The 12,789-nt window shown below is 40.0% G+C and overlaps 1 protein-coding gene across 4 annotated transcripts in view; it reads left to right on the top strand.

The window, feature by feature from the left end:
* The window catches only part of GJC1 (gap junction protein gamma 1), a 73,437-nt gene extending 61,218 nt beyond the window's left edge, over positions 1–12,219 (top strand). For 2 of the 4 annotated variants that reach the window (XM_056548410.1, XM_056548414.1), the window contains exons 2-3: positions 6,911–6,984; positions 9,511–12,219. In XM_056548410.1, coding sequence (XP_056404385.1) covers positions 9,525–10,691 — 1,167 coding nt within the window. In that variant the 5' untranslated portion in view covers positions 6,911–6,984; positions 9,511–9,524 and the 3' untranslated portion in view covers positions 10,692–12,219. Of the gene's footprint in view, positions 1–5,393; positions 5,549–6,350; positions 6,431–6,910; positions 6,985–9,510 lie in introns of those variants that run through there. The other 2 variants (XM_056548411.1, XM_056548413.1) reach the window with 2 other exon arrangements.
* Positions 12,220–12,789: the final 570 nt, after the last annotated feature.

Genomic DNA, 12,789 nt, shown 5'->3' with positions numbered 1-12,789 from the left:
AATGTATAAAATTCTGAAATGGTTACCTGTCCAGGGTGAAAAGGTTCCCACATTGATTTTAATAAAGAATCGACTATGCATGCTATAGTCTAGTTTTATAGTAGTTATATTCTTGTAAATAGGGGGCAGTATTAAAGTAGTTATTTTCTTGTATATAGGGGCAGTATAATAATAGTTCTTGTATGTAGAGCGGCAGTATCACAGTTATATTATTGCACTTAGAGGTAGTATCATACTGCGTATACTCATTAATTCTTGTATTTAGGGGGCAGTATTATATTCTTTAACAAAGGGAGAAATTATGAAAAGACTTCAGCTTCATATCACAATTTGCTAATTCAAGGGAGCACTTTCGATCATTTTGGTCCTGTTTGGAGTTCTGTAAAGATCAGAATAGTCCAGCATCAGAATTGTCCTAATATATTTCCACTAAAGGAAAACATCTCAAAATATTAGACAGTAGACAGTCGTTTTATATGTTAAAGTTCAGCAGCTCAGATGCTGCCATCCTTTATGCTATGTAATGGCTCCAATATCCTAAACTGGACACCGTTTAGGTACTCACTCTATATTGAGACCATTGGTAGGACCCTATCTTAATGAATGTCACCCTAAGTAGAGGCCTGTGTATGCTCACCTTTTCAAGCAATAGATGTCATATACCCATACAAATACCCATACACTTGTCAGCTGAACCTGAAGCTCACACTGAGAGGACCATGTAACATATCAATGTATGCCTATCTACTAGGGATCGACCAATATTGATTTTTTTAGGGCCGATACCGATAATCTGTGAACTTTGAGGCCGATAGCCTATAATTTATACCGATATTCCGGTATAAATTATCGGCTATTTCTCTCCCCAATCCCCCATCCCAGGCCCCTCAGAAGCCGCTGCAGATCAATGATTAAAAGTGGGCACTTTAAATCAATGAACTGCAGCGGCTTTTGCGGGACCAGAGACCGCCGCCGACACCCGCTTCTCTCCCCTGGCCTGTCCTGGGGTCCTCCAGAGTCCAACCACCACCCCCTGCCTATCCTCTGGCCAGAGACCGCTGCAGCCCGCTTTTCTCCCCCTGCCTGTCCTGGGGTCCTCCTGAGTAGTGTTGAGCAGCATAGGCCATATTCGAATTCGCGATATTTCGCGAATATATGGACGAATATTCGTCATATATTCGCATATTCGTAATAGGCGCGTTTTATTTTTGCATATGCGAAAATTCGTACACCAGTCTCACACAGTAGTATTGGAGCCTTCTTTACACCACACAAGCTGGAAGCAGAGAGGGGTGATCACTGTGATGTGTACTGTGAAAAAAAAAAAAAGAATATTCCTAATTACGATTATATAGTGCTATATTCACGAATATTCGTGAATTCGCGAATATGCGATGTTCGCGAATAAAATTCGCATTGCAAATATTTGCGAGCAACACTACTCCTGAGTCCAACCATCACCACTGCCCCATTGCCTCCCCCATCCCCGGTTTTATAATTACCTGTTCCCGGGGTCCGCGCTACTTCTGGCTCCAGCGGCATCCTGAGCTGTCACTGTGCGCACTGACGGTGACGTCGCGTTGAGGACGTCACTCGTCATTGCACAACGCACAGCAACAGCTCAGGACGCCGCAGGAGCCAGAAGTAGCTCGGACCCCGGGAACAAATAATTATAAAACCGGGGATGGGGGAGGCAATGGGGCAGCGGCGGCAGCGGTCGTCTCTGGCCGGGGGGGGCGGGGTGCGGGGCATTAAAGGCATATCGGCAAGGTAATTGCCGAAACCGATAATGTCCAAAATTGTGAATATCGGCCAAACCAATAATCGGTCGATCCCTACTATCTACTAATGGGAAAAAAATTATTTTGGACTACTACCTTTATAATACTTACCTGGCTCTCCCTATCGGAGTGTACCAGATATCTGTCAATACCTCCTTGTGTCACACCATGACAATTATTGTTCAGTGAGATGAGTGACAGGAGTCTATGTTAATGATTTCACTCCTGCTTCCTCTGCACTGCATTGGAAGTTGCTTGATTGGGACTAGCATTGTATGTACAGAGTGTATATAAGTTTTTACTACTTCTATACTCACCGAATGTATTTTGTGGAGGTCTTTGCCAAACAGCTACTAGACCACTAACGGTCTGTGGCACCTTCTCATTCCATCCGCTACTAGGGAGAGATTGGAGGTTCCGGATACAGGTTGGCACTCTCTAGGAAGACCTCCCTGTATTAATAGGTAGGGGGTCCATACGGGCCAGTGTATAGGGGCCGTTGGTAACTGATCCAGCATCTAGGATCAGCTGTTTTTGCTACATATTTGTGTTATCCATATATCCTTGCATTTATTTATGCATGTGTTTCTATTTTAATGTATACCACTAAAGAGTTACTTTTATGACCTAAGTGTTTTTTCCATTTTGTGCTCAGCCTACACACAGGTCCATACGCATCAAACACTCTCCCCTTTAGTTTCTTACATCCTTTATGCTAAGTAAGCAAACCCTTCAAAGCCTGTCATCCATGAACGATATTTAGCAGCGACAATTGTTCAGCGTTGTATATTTTATACTTCCAGGCTAATTACAGAAGAGGATTCTGGTGTCTTCTCAGTGTTTGGCTTCTGACAGGTGTCACCTCTAATGTCTTCATGTCTCTTCTACACAAATATTAAATTAATGTTCATAGCAAATATAACACAAAATATAGATATCATGCCATATTTCATCACTATAGTGAGAAGGCTGGAGATTGCCTTTTTCTTTTTTGTTAGCTTGCAGAAGTTTGTCTTCCATGGTATTTTTTTTTATTTTTGCTAGATTGGCACAGATTTTTCCTGTTTATGCATTCCATTGTTCTAGCCTAGGGGCAAGTGGTAATTTAACGTAATGCTAATTTAATCCTAGTCTTTGTTTCTATGATTTTCAGGGTTTGTTTATTTTTCTTCCTTCTTTTTTTAACTAGTCAAATTCAGGGATTGTAACTGTGTATGAAAATTGGCATTTTTTAAGGAAAAGGTATCCAGCATAATCATATACAGTGGCGCAAAAAAGTATTTAGTCAGCCACCAATTGTGCAAGTTCTCCCACTTAAAAAGATGAGAGAGGCCTGTAATTTCCATCATAGGTATACCTCAACTATGAGAGACATAATGAGAAAAAAAATCCATAAAATCACATTGTCTGATTTTTAAAGAATTTATTTGCAAATGATGGTTGAAAATAAGTATTTGGTCAATAACAAATGTTCATCTCAATACTTTGTTATATACCCTTTGTTGGAAATGACAGAGGTCAAACGTTTTCTGTAAGTCTTCACAAGGTTTTCACACTGATATTTGGCCTATTCCTCCATGCAGATCTCCTTTAGAGCAGTGATGTTTTGGGGATGTTGCTGGGCAACACAGACTTTCAACTCCCTCCAAAGGTTTTCTATGGGGTTGACATCTGGAGACTGGCTAGGCCACTCCAGGACCTTGAAATGCTTCTTATGAAGCCACTCTTTCATTGCTCGGGCGGTGTGTTTGGAATCATTGTCATGCTGAAAGACCCAGCCATGTTTCATCTTCAATGCCCGTGCTGATGGAAGGAGGTTTTCACTCAAAATCTCACGATACTTGGCCCCATTCATTCTTTCCTTTACACCAGGGGTCTCAAACTGGTTGCCCTCCAGATGTAGAAAAACTTCAACTCCCAGCATTCCCAGACAGCCGTTAGCTGCAGCCAAAGCTGTCTGGGCATGTCCAGTCATGCTGGGAGTTGAAGTTTTGTATTATCTGGAGGGCCACCAGTTGGAGACCCCTGCTTTACATGGATCAGTTGTCCTGGTTCTTTGTCAGAAAAACAGCCCCAAGGCATGATATTTCCACCCCCATGCTTCACAGTAGGTATGGTGTTCTTTGGATGCAACTCAGCATTCTTTCTTTTCTCCTCCAAACACGACGAGTTGAGTTTTTTACCAAAAAGTTCTACTTTGGTTTCATCTGACCATATGACATTCTCCCAATCCTCTTCTGGATCATCCAAATGCTCTCTAGCAAATGTCGGACGGGCCCGGACATGTATTGGTTTAAGCCGGGGGACACATCTGGAACTGCATGATTTCAGTCCCTGGCGGCGTAGTGTGTTACTGATTGTAGCCTTTGTTACTTTGGTCCCAGCTCTCTGCAGGTCATTCACTAGGTCCCTCTGTGTGGTTCTGAGATTTTTTCTCACCGTTCTTGTGATCATTTTGACACCACTGGGTGAGATCTTGCGTGGAGCCCCAGATCGAGGGAGATTATCAGTGGGTATTCAGATTATTCAATCTTCCCAGCCTAGTGCAGGTCTACAATTTTGTTTCTGGTGTCCTTCGACAGCTCTTTGGTCTTGGCCATAGTGGAGTTTGGAGTGTGACTGTTTGAGGTTGTGGAGATGTGTCTTTTATACTGATAACAAGTTCAAACAGGTGCCATTAATACAGGTAATGAGTGGAGGACAGAGAAGACTCTTAAAGCAGAAGTTACAGGACTGTGAGAGCCAGAAATCGTGCTTGTTTGTAGGTGACCAAATACTTATTTTCCCCCATAATTTGCAAATAAATGCTTTAGAAATAACGCAATGTGATTTTATGGATATTTTTTTTCTCATTATGTCTCTCATAGTTGAGGTATACCTATGATGAAATTACAGGCCTCTCTAATCTTTTTAAGTGGGAGAACTTACACAATTGGGGGCTGACTAAATACTTTTTTGCCCGACTGTATATTTGCCAATGTAAATTGTTCCTAAATGAGTCCCATTTTCCTTTTTTTTCTCCAAATGTATTGATTCCATTCATGATTTTGGCTAAAATACTGACTAAAATAGTCTGGCTGTTTCCTTCCCATTGAATTCAATGGAAAAATGTGTCTGTCAGTTCACGTTTAGTTTAATTTTTACGTCCATAATTTTTGAAGTAGTAAAGTTAAGAGCAAGGAACTTATTTTGGGCTGTTTTTTCTTTTTTTTTTTCTAAAAATGGTTGTCTTTTAGGGACTTTTTTCCCACTATTTTGTGACATTTACTACTGGTTTACAAGTTGCATTCTTACATTTGCCATTACCCAAAATCAGACAAGACATCTGGAAAAAAAAATGTTCAAAAATTGGATCAAAATCATTCCAAATGCCATAAACATCTGAAAGCTTGAGACTTGTTTTGCCTGTAAAAACTGATGGTTTTTGATGATAAAATAATAAATAATAATAAATAAAATACTGTGTGTGCACAGCCTAATTTAGTGGGAAAGTTTTCAGCGGACTAATCTCTTTAACCCCTTAAGGACACAGCCTATTTTTTTATTTTACGTCTTTGTTTTTATTTTAATACCAAATTACTGATCAGTACTATTGGTGCTCTTCTTGTACAGTCTGCCTAGGCAGCTCTTGCACTCACTTCTTAGACAGTGAATACGCTGCGAAGTACATGCACGTCACTGTGCACCTAGGACCAGGCAGCAGCTCCATACATGAAGATTGTATGTCCTTTACAGGTTTAAAGTTCATATCCAACTTATCTCATATGGTAGGTTTCTCTTATATAACAAGGTGAATTGTAGAACTAGTGTGATCTACATGGCAAATGCTGCTGTTTTTTTCTGTCCTAGATTTTAATAAAATGCAGCTTAGGTATTAAATTCCTAACATAGTTCAGCAGATCCTTTAAAGTCTTGGATGTATCCAAAATATGTTTCTGACATTATTTGGGTCACCAGTCAATACATTTGCATGTACAACAAATAAAAACTTAAAAGGTTGCTTATGTAAGGCAGGGATTCTCAAAATCTTAGACAGGTTTCCTAGAATCAGCTGCAGCTAGGGAAGCCATATTGACAGACATTGCCATAGGATGCACCAAGCCTTATTCTGTCTGCACCAATGTTAGTAACATTTTAACCTTATGCTTTGTGTAGGAGACATGGGGTAAATTATACTAACACTGCCTAATATTTTTACCAGTGATCCCCATCCTGTGGCTCTCCAGCTGTTGCAGAACTACAACTTCCATGAAGCCCTTGTTCTAATTTATTTATTAATTTATTTTTCCACTGTCTGAAACAAAGAATGTGTCCATTGGTTGTAAGGCATTTAAAGAGTACCTGCCACCTATTAAAGAGGGATTATGTTCTTCCTTGTCTGTTCCCCTCTTCATCCTGAGTCCCCTGCACTTTTTCTTTTTTAATTTTGCCCATTATTTCTAGAGTTATGCCTTTATACAATCTGCTCACTGCCTATGAGCTTTTTTTGCTGCAGGGCGCACTCCTACTTGCATGGTTGAAAGGCGGAAGCGAGAGATATGAGCCACTTCCGGAGTTTGGACTTGTGCCAGTCCGGCACAAGTCCGAGGGCTATGCAGGGCCTGCCGTACACTACAGAACAGAGACCCCTAGTGGGCACTTTTTCAAAGGTGAAAAACTGATGGAAAGATTGATTTTTTTCAATGAAGATATATGGCAAATAGGCATAACATTACATAAGGAATAACATAGCAAAATATTTACTTGATGACAGGTACTCTTTAACAAAAATAGCTGGGGATATACACTATTGGCAAGATTTATCAAAACTTGTGTAAAGGCAGAGTGTTGCAGTTGCCCATAGCAACCAATCAGATCGCTTCTTTCATTTTTCAGAGGCCTTTTTAAAAATAAAAGAAGCGATCTGATTGGTTTCTGTGAGCATCTGCACCACTCTTCCTCCACACAGATTTTGATAAATCTCCCCCCATGTAACCAAAGAATCAGTCGCTTTGTCTTATGCTTCTTTGTAATTCCTATAATGCCGTTTACCCTTTTTATTTATAAAGTTTGTAACATGAGAACTAACCTAACATGTGAGAACTTACCTAACATATTATTAAATTAAAACATTGTTTTTTCTCTTTCAGTGGGATTTCTGAAAGCTATAAGAGGGACTTCAATGTCTCTGGAAATATCAGCTGACAATAAAACAGGGATACAGGTAGATACCAATTGCTATTTTAGCTATGCATATTAGGTTAAATAGATAGAACTACAGTTAAATGTAAAAATCTACTTTTTATATTACGGTCAGCCCTCCAATATTATTCATTATTGTTAAACCTTAAATAGGCGTTGTCATTTGGACAAACCTAGTACAAGCAAATATAATAGACAACAATCCTTCTCCTCCTGTTATCAAACTCCCCCCCCCCCCCCAACTTTTGCTGTTAAAATAATTTCCGAGAATTAGCTAAGCTTTGCCCTGTGTCTGCCAGTTAGAGATGAAGCCTGCAGATCTGACAATTCCAATTACTGATACTTTTTTTTTTTAGTTATCATGTCACATGAAAAAGGGGGTGTTTTCAGTTTTAATTAGGGGAAGGGCTTAGGTAGTTAGGCAGCAGTTCCCCCATGGTAAACAGCTGTTCCCTCATAGTAGGCAGCACATGTCCCCTACATTAGGCAGGCAGCACATGTCCCCCACATTAAGCAGGCAAAACACGCCCCCCCCCCCCCCCCCCCCGAAGGTAGGCAGCAGTTCCCTTATAGTAGGCAACAGGACACCCCCATGTTCTCTTTATTCTGTGGGTCAATACAGTTTGAATTATACCCAATGATACATGTTTTTCTGTTATTTTACTGCTTTTAAATCTAATCTTTTAGGTCTAACTTTTTAAACAAGATAAGTATTTTTAAAGGTTTTCTATTCTGACCCCTACAATTTATAAGCGTCTGTTCAAGGGCTTATGTTTTTCGCAATGATCTCTAGTTTTTATTGGTATAACTTTTGCGTATAAAAGACTTATAGATAATTTTTTTTCCTTTTTCTGGCATGTTGTGTGACCAAAAATCAGCAATTTTGAACTTTACTATATATATATATTTTTTTTTTTTTTTGACGTTTACACAGTTCATCGTGCGGGATCATTAGTATTATATTTTAATAGTTCAGACATTTCCGCACATGGCGATACCAAATATATTTTCTTTTTCTCTTTTCTTTTTTTTGGAAAATGGGAAGAGAGTGTGGTTAATTTTTTTTTATTGTCAGAGGGGCTTACTCACTTTTTATAACTTTTTTTTTTTACGTTTTACTATTTATAGCATTGTCTATTGATTGCTATTACTGTTCAATTCTATGCATTTGGCATAACCCTGATCAGTGAAATCAATGATCTACTTGTATAGTCTGCCAAAAAGTAGACCATACAAGAGGATCACTAGAGTAGCCCTGGCATTTCTGTCCCTATAATCCGACCCCTACATAAATATTCATCTTCTGCTCTCCAGCACGGCGCTGTTACGTGCCATGTTGCGCATAATCATGTACAGCCCGGACCTTGAGTGCACGTGCGGGGCTGACTGACCCCAGTCACCAAGGCCAGCACATACTTGCATTTATCTAGTATTCTCGCAAGTAATGCAACAGAATTAAAGGGGTACTTAGGTGGAAAACATTTATTTCTAAATCAACTGGTGCCAGAAAGAACATAACTTCTATCTAAAAATCTTAACCTTTCCAGTACTTATCAGCTTCTGTATACTACAGAGGAAGTTCTTTAATTTTAAAATTTCTTTTCTGTCTGACCACAGTGCTCTCTGCTGACATCTCTGTCCATGTCAGGAACTGTCCAGAGCAGGAGAAAATCCCCATGGCAAACCTCTCCTGCTCTGGACAGTTCCTGACATGGACAGAGGTGTCAGCAGAGAGCACTGTGGTCAGACAGAAAAGAACATCTCGACTTCCTCTTCAGCATACAGCAGCTGTTAAGTACTGGAAAGTTTAAGATACTAGAAGTAAGTTACAAATCTTTTAAACTTTCTGGCACCAGTTGATTTCCACTGGATTACCCCTTTAAAAAGGTAACCTGCATTAGATTTATCATCACCCGCACTATTAAGCTATGTTCATATGCTAGAATTTCTGCATGGAATTCTACATAACAATTCTGCACGAATTTATAGACAATACACTTCAATTGAATTTCACTGTCCCATTCACAAGGCAGGATTTCCACTGCAGAATTTCCACTTCAGGAATTCCATCAACGTAAATTGGCTATAAATTCATGCAGAATTTCCATGCAGAGTTCTGTGCAGAAATTCGGCTGTGTAAATGTAGCCTTACCCAGTATAAACAGGATAGTTATCTTATGCAAGAAGAAAAATGTCTGCACTCACCAATTGACTTTAAAAGGAATTCGGACTTTATTCAGCGTAGTAGCAATGTCCATAGAAAATCCAAAAAATACACCCAGGTGAGCAGGGAGGGGGAGCAGATAGCGGCTTTGCGGCCGAAGTGTTAAGGAACTACAGCACCGTTTCTCGTCTGTGACGCTTCTTCCGGTTCCTCCATGCTGCTGATGCTACTGACAGATTTTCTTTAAAGGAAGTATACCTGGCTTATGCATTGTATGTCTTTGTTAGCGTACTGGGTATTCATGTTTTTTCTTGATGAATTAAATGGTAAACCTATGGCATAATATGTTTTTGAATTCACTAGCTTTCCTCTTTTATGTTCAAGGAGGAAAAAGCAACATGAGCTGGAGTTTCTTGACACGTCTGTTAGAGGAAATCCATAACCATTCAACATTTGTTGGAAAAATTTGGCTGACCTTACTTATAGTGTTCCGCATTGTTCTGACTGTTGTAGGAGGAGAATCCATTTACGACGATGAACAGTCTAACTTTAAGTGCAACACTGAACAGCCCGGTTGTGAGAATGTTTGCTATGATGCCTTTGCGCCCCTTTCCCATGTTCGCTTCTGGGTATTTCAGATTATCTTGGTGGCCACTCCACCTCTATTGTACTTGGGCTATGCTGTTCACAAAATTGCAAAGATGGAGGATCGCAAAGACAGAAAGACAAGGGTTAGAACCTTAGCTTTACGCTGGAAACAAAATCGTGTTCTTGAAGATGTAGAAGATGACAATGAAGAGGATCCCATGATGTATCCAGAGACCGAACCAGATAGCGAGAGAGGAAAAGTGAGCAACAACAAGAGAAAACATGATGGACGAAGACGGATAAGAGCTGACGGATTGCTTAAAATTTATGTTCTTCAATTGTTGGTTAGAACCATTTTCGAGGTTGGATTCTTGGCTGGCCAATATTTCTTGTATGGATTTCAAGTAATAACAAAATACGAATGCAACAAGGAACCCTGCCCGCATATCGTAGACTGCTTTGTATCTCGGCCCACTGAGAAGACAATCTTCTTGTTGATTATGTATGGGGTAAGCGGTCTGTGCCTGCTTCTGAATGTTTGGGAGATGCTTCATCTTGGATTTGGGACAATAAGGGATGCACTTAATAACCGGGGAAAACAAGTGGATGATTCGTCTTCCTACAATTATCCTTTCTCATGGAACACGCCTTCAGCTCCCCCTGGATATAATATAGCTGTGAAACCAGAACAGATCCATTACACAGAACTTACAAATGCCAAAATGGCTTATAAACAGAATAGGGCCAACATTGCTCAGGAACAGCAGTATGCGTATAGTGAAGACAATATTCCTGCTGAACTAGAACACCTCCACCGAGAAGTCCTTTTGGCTCAGGAACGTCTAGAAACTGCCATCCAAGCTTACAGTAGCCATAACAAACCACCTTCCACCAAAGAGAAGAGGTCCAAGGAAGGCTCAAGTAAAAGCAGTGTCAGCAGCCGGTCTGGAGATGGAAAGAAAACTGTGTGGATATAAAGCACCAGCAGAAAGTTGTGACAAGAACAGACAGCCGCAGAGCAATTACTTCCATTCTTATAAATATTTCTATTCTGTCGGAGAAATACAGACAACCATGCCTTGTACTTGATAGGAGAAAAATAGCCCATGGATTATGCAGCCTGTTCTCTTGGCTTGCTAAACTTTGACGGTGACAGACAACGTGTCACACAATACATTCCAGTTTCTATTGTTCATTATTATGTTCTTGTTTATGCAATGCAGAAGTTTGTTTTTTTATATACCCATTTTATGCAATTTTATTTTATACATGAAATGTTTGTGGGATCTTTCTTTCCAGTCAGTATTTAAGGGCAAGTAATTTGTCAGAGTTAGTATGCTGGCAAACCATTCGAAAATAATTTGAATAGGAGCCAAGCGCAGCTTTGTGTTGTAGTTTTGCACTTGCAAATAACTTGATAGATGACTACTGCCTTTACCCATTTGCAGCCAGCCTGCATCTCAGGTCTCCACTGTGGCCCTAGAAGTGCCTTGTATTATTCTGCAGAGTGCTCTATTACTGTAATGTATAGTTGTGTTATTTTTAATCAACATAGCTGACCTCACTGGATAGATTGTTCATGAAACGTATTGCAAAGGACAATGTATTCCTTATCTTCTAGTGTTTAGTTTATCCTCCCCACTGTGAGAATGGCGAAAGGCATTTGTAGATGAAAACCAGATCCCTAACTTCCCCTTCCTCCAAAATGCATCAGATATTTGTTATGGGATGAAATAATTCCAGTTAACAGCCAAAGACATGACTGGTATATACAGAGAAAGAGCATGCCTTTGTCTCTACCTTTATGAGAACAAGTGCCTCCTTTCTTGCCTTTTTATGTTGTTTCCTAATGTGTTAATTTAATTTTTGAAAATCGGTTACAGTATTTCTGTATGTGAAACGTTCTGAAACATTTTGCATATTTTTCCTCATGATGAACAGTATATACAATTTCATATATGTTTTACTTATTATTGAAAGATTTAGGCCTCAGGGATACAATCTTCTGGCGGACAACAGTGTCTGTACAATATGGGACTATAGGCATGCTGTAAGCTTCCGTAATAAGGCATCCAATAAACATGGCATACATTTTTTTCTTTTCTATAACCTAGGCCTCTATATGAAATGGAAGACATATGGACATACATTATGGGCCAATAGACTGCTTTGGATGCCATATTTTAACTCTATACACCCTGGAACATACAGTGCAAGAATGTGGTTAATAGATATATATAACTAAATTGTATCTTTGCTGCTCCTGTCATTCCAGCTTCTATAATAACCAAGAATATTGCTCCATCCCATTAGTATCATGTGCAGCTTCACCGTATCGCCCAGAATAACTACTACTGACCACAGCCATCATGTCTGTTACACGTGTGGACAGCATGGTTACTAATACAGAATAACTTTACAATTGCATGTTATTAACAAATATGCTTCTTTCTATTTAATTTTCCACTTTGAAGAAATGACTAGAGATGAGCGAACTTACAGTAAATTCGATTTGTCACGAACTTCTCGGCTCGGCAGTTGATGACTTTTCCTGCGTAAATTAGTTCAGCCTTCAGGTGCTCCGGTGGGCTGGAAAAGGTGGATACATTCCTAGGAAAGAGTCTCCTAGGACTGTATCCACCTTTTCCAGCCCACGGGAGCACCTGAAAGCTGAACTAATTTATGCAGGAAAACCATCAACTGCCGAGCCGAGAAGTTTGTGACGAATCGAATTTACTGTAAGTTCGCTCATTTCTAGAAATGACCACTAGGGGTCTCCCTACCAGTCCTGGCAGCAAGCATTTCAGACTCATGCTGGAGTCCTAAACACTACGAGCTGCCAGTCTGCTTTGTTCACAAAGGAGAACACTCAGAGCTGGCAGCCTGCTTTGTTCACAGCCTGTTTGGCTGGGAACAAAGCAGGCTGGCAGCTCTGAGTGTTTAGGACTCCAGCATGAGTCAGAAATGCTTGCTGACAGGACTGATCGGGAAAAATACAATAGAAAGAAGCATATTTTTCATTAACATGCTATTGGAAAGTATTCAACATTCATTAATCTAAAATATATCAAAAGT

The sequence above is a fragment of the Hyla sarda genome, chromosome 12 (genome assembly GCF_029499605.1).
Source record: "Hyla sarda isolate aHylSar1 chromosome 12, aHylSar1.hap1, whole genome shotgun sequence".
NCBI classification, from domain to species: Eukaryota; Metazoa; Chordata; class Amphibia; order Anura; family Hylidae; genus Hyla; species Hyla sarda.
This window is presented reverse-complemented; position numbering and strand designations above follow the sequence as displayed.